General features: G+C 35.8%; 1 protein-coding gene across 1 annotated transcript in view; it reads left to right on the top strand.

The window, feature by feature from the left end:
* Positions 1-1,117: 1,117 nt before the first annotated feature.
* LOC106474616 (ankyrin repeat, PH and SEC7 domain containing protein secG-like) overlaps positions 1,118-4,642 on the top strand; it is a 14,127-nt gene continuing 10,602 nt past the window's right edge. Inside the window, exons 1-2 of the mRNA XM_013935305.2 lie at positions 1,118-1,183; positions 2,993-4,149. Of these exons, the coding sequence (XP_013790759.2) occupies positions 1,132-1,183; positions 2,993-4,149 (1,209 nt within the window). The 5' untranslated portion in view covers positions 1,118-1,131. The remainder of the gene's footprint in view (positions 1,184-2,992; positions 4,150-4,642) is intronic.

Here is a 4,642-nt window from a genome sequence, read left to right as displayed (position 1 = left end):
AGAACAGTATACAAACATTTTGGCCAAGACTGTATTTATACACACGTTAATATTTAAGGAACTACTTTCTCTAGAACAGTATACAAACATTTTGGCCAAGACTGTATTTATACACACGTTAATATTTAAGGAACTACTTTCTCTAGAACAGTATACAAACATTTTGGTCAAGACTGTATTTATACACACGTTATTATTTAAAGAACTACTTTCTCTAGAACAGTATACAAACATTTTGGCCAAGACTGTACTTATACACACGTGTTTTTACTTAAGGAACTACTTTCTCTTGACTTATTTTCTATGTTTGTTTGTGCATTTCTTTTACCAATTTTCCCAGTCATATTTACCATCACAGTTCCACAAATGTTCAGCTACATTGGAGAAAATAGTGTTACCATATTTTATGTTATACTTGTGTTCCTTCAATCTCGTTTTTAATTTACTTCTTGTTTCTCCTAAGTACATTTTAGCATAACCACAACTGACGTGGTAAATGTCATCTTTTTCTTCAACCTTTTCCGATTTCTTAACTGGTTAACGTTTGGTGTTTTAGAAATGAAAGCTACTTTATAACTCTTTATTCGGAATGGCTAAGCTACTCTTTCCGAAATCACGGGAAATAAAAGGTGTGCTAATGAACTTATTTTCAGCTGATTTTAATGCAGTTAATTTAAAGTATCTCATTTCTAGATGTTTGTTGCTCGTTTTACAAAAGGTGCTGTTGTTTTTTTACTTTTAATATACAGTAGCACCACGTACTTAAAACTTATGATAGTAATTATAATAATAAAGTAAAGGCACTTTTAAACAGTTTTACTGTTCACATTCAGAAAACACAACTGAAAGAAATCCACAGACACGGTTACAGGAACACAACTGAAAGAAAGGCACTTTTAAACAGTTTTACTGTTCACATTCAGAATCCACAGACACGGTTACAGGGGCACTTTTAAACAGTTTTACTGTTCACATTCAGAAACAAACAGACACGGTTACAGGAACACAACTGAAAGAAATTTAATCAACTTTCATTGCATTTATTTATAACGTTTTACCAAAATACTGATAATTTTAAGAACGTTGTTTATTTTCTTTTGTTTTCAGACAAATCAGACGATTTCTCGACCAATGAAAGACAGTTGTACTCAAACAGAAAATGAAAGTTTGAAACTTAGTTCAGGTACCTAATTTGTGTCCCTTTGATGATTTTATACAGGAAACAGTAAATAAAATCTTATTTTAACTCATCGTGAGCATCAACAGTTAATATAAGCCAACAGTTTCAATAACGTTCATATTTAAATGTAACATCGTGTATACTGAATGTGTTAACAAATTTTACTTTCTTCATCATATTTAAATGTAGCATCATGTATACTGAATGTGTTAACAAATTTTACCTTCTTCATCATATTTAAATGTTAATACAGACCTTTCCATGAGTACCTACAGTCATACTAACTTATTCTGCCAAATTAAGTGTAGCCATTGTTCTTTTGCTTTCTTTAATGTAATTTTATAATCAAGATGAAAATAACTTGCTACGTCATGGGATTATGGTTATGAGTACCGTCCAACTAGAGGGGAGGGTCTTCAAATTCACATTTGTTCCCACACCTAACTTAAATGCTTTTACTTTTGATGTGGTGGTGAAACACAAAAACAGAAAATGCACGGGTTACTGTGAGATGTTTATGACTCCTTCTATCACTGAGGAGACACAGGTTACTCTGAGTTTTATGACTCTTTGTATCACTGAGAACACACAGTTTACTGTGAGTTCTTATGCCTCCTTCCATTACTGAGAACACACAGTTTACTGTGAGTTCTTATACTCCTTCCATTACTGAGAACACACAGTTTACTATGAGTTCTTATGCCTCCTTCCATTACTGAGAACACACAGTTTACTGTGAGTTTTTATTACTCCTTCCATTACTGAGAACACACGGGTTACTGTGAGTTTTTATTACTCCTTCCATTACTGAGAACACACAGTTTACTGTGAGTTTTTATTACTCCTTCCATTACTGAGAACACACAGTTTACTATGAGTTTTTATGCCTCCTTCCATTACTGAGAACACACAGTTTACTATGAGTTTTTATGCCTCCTTCCATTACTGAGAACACACGGGTTACTGTGAGATGTTTATTACTCCTTCTATTACTCATATTTATTACTCACGAGCATTTTGAGTTACTTATATACTCCTCACTAGCCCAGTGAGTTATCATAGGCTTTTCACTAGCACTTTGAGTTACTTATGGCCCCTCGCTTACCTTGAGAGTTACCCACGGGTTCCTCATTTGTTTTGTGAGTAACTCACGGACTCCTCACACCAGTACTATGAATTCTCGTTGGGTCTTTTAGCCCTTTAGTTATCATAGGTTTACAATATCATGTGAATAATTTATGACTCCTCACTATCCCATGAATTACTTGTGGCTCCTCACTGTCCTGTGAATTACTCACAAGTACTTGTATTCCAATTACTAGTTAATGAGTCGACAGACATTCTGTTTCAACTTCAATCCAACAGTCAGGAAAGCATGTTTGTTTGTAACTGCTTAAACACCTATTATATTATCACAACAGTGTTACTGATGAATCAATCTGCCTTGATAATGTTTAATTATAATGGGTAAAACCTTTATCTATCAGTTTTTAAAATATTCCTCCAGGTACAAACCTGCACTGGATTTTGTTCCAATTCAAAGTCATCATCTCTAGATGTTCGTAACATCAATGAATATTCTTATTAAGAGGTCTTTAACGAAACCACTTTCGTTGTAACCTGTGCTTTTTGAGCAATAAGAGTTCAGAGAAATATTTTACTGTTTTCATTGATAAACTCATCTTTAATTTAGTTCTGTCTTTAGACTTCAGTGAGTGGTACATCATCACTGATCAGCTACTTCCATCCATCAAACATCACTGGTAAAAGAGTGGTCATTTTCAGTGTAGTTAACGTGTTTTATCGTCACAGGTAACACACCGAATCCTGAGACGTCACTCCTAGAGTCACCAGTAACGGGTAGAAACAGCTACTCGAGCCATTCCTCCGTTCGCAAACCAAAACTAATCTTCCATCCCGAACACTTACTGAATGAAGACAGCGTTTGTTCACAGACAGCTTCTTTGACATCAGATGATAGCGATCACGAAACTACAAGCAGCAGTGATGTGCAGGAAAGAGAACTTTATGGTGAAGAACTGATACGTATGACGAAGTCATCCAATGTATATCGAACTTATGCAGGTAAAAAACTCTTGAACAAAAAGATAAAAGCTGATCCTTTAAGGAAAACCGGAAATTCACAAGCAGAAAGTGAAACGGTAGGTGAAAGTCAGAAAGTAGCGTATAAAGAAAGCAATGGTGTCGGTTCTGAAGAAAGTGTGAGAACTAGGGTTTTAGATGACACAAGTGGACAAAACGTAAAGATTTCTGAACACGACAAGTTAGATAAGAATCGGCTTATAAATGTTAACGATGCGTTAAAAAATTCACCAATTCCCAGTATTCAAACGCAAAAGGAAGTTCTTAAGCATGAAGGCCCGTGTTTAAACATCAAAGAAACAGTCTTGCACAAGTTTAATGTCTCGAGTGATGAAATACTGAAGCAACTTTCTGCTCCAAACGAGAGGACATCTTGGCAAACATCTGATGACTTTGCAGGATCCTATTCTTCAGGCTCCACTGAAACGTCAGGAGAATGCACCACAGCAAGTAGCGAAACGTCAGGAGAATGTACCACAATAAGCAGCGAAACGTCAGGAGAATGTACCACGACAAGCAGTAATTGTGAAAGCTTCACAGAAGAAGATTCTTACCCTAATATCATAAGGACTGACAAAGAAGAATTATTGAGTGAAGAGACATCTAGCGAGTGTGACTCGTGTTGTAGTTGTTGCCAAGTTACAGATGAAGAAGAAGATCCCAACGAAGTGCTTTCCTATGAAGATGTTGTAGCTCATCAGGGAAACGATACAAATGATGCGGATGTTCCCTCTCATCATCATCAGCCAGAAAGTGAAGCCAAGAATGAGACCAGAGTTGCAACTAGTGGATTTGTCATGAAATCTACTCCGGCTTATCTAATTCCTCCGACTACCGAAGAATGTGACATCATGCACACAGGAAAGGTAAGGTCGAACAGCAAACAATAAACGTTATAGCCTTTCACTAAAGAAAATCTTCTGAGGGTCATGTTTCATGTACCAATAAAAAATCAGTATTAACTTTAGTAATCTATCCTGCACGCCCCCCAGTGGCACAGCGGTATGTCTGCGGACTTACAATGCTAGAAACCGGGTTTCGATACCCGTGGTGGGCAGAGCACAGATAGCCCTCGTGTAGCTTTGTGCATAATTTAAAAAAAAACTATCCTGTACTGCAGTTCTGAGTAGTGAGGAGTAATTCTTTCTTAGTTAGTCAGGAAACAGATTTTAATCCTTCGCTTCTCGATGATAAATTATTGTACAATCTGACTGAAATTTAAGAGCTGTTTGGATCTTGTAACTTAGTTTAATTATTATAAATAATTAAGTATATTTAAATAGATTATCTTATCTAGTTAACAATAGGTTTCTGCTCTTCAGTTAACAATAGACTAAACTAATAACATAAGTTTAAAGA

Source organism: Limulus polyphemus, unplaced genomic scaffold, assembly GCF_000517525.1.
Source record: "Limulus polyphemus unplaced genomic scaffold, Limulus_polyphemus-2.1.2 Scaffold7444, whole genome shotgun sequence".
Lineage (NCBI taxonomy): Eukaryota > Metazoa > Arthropoda > Merostomata > Xiphosura > Limulidae > Limulus > Limulus polyphemus.
This window is presented reverse-complemented; position numbering and strand designations above follow the sequence as displayed.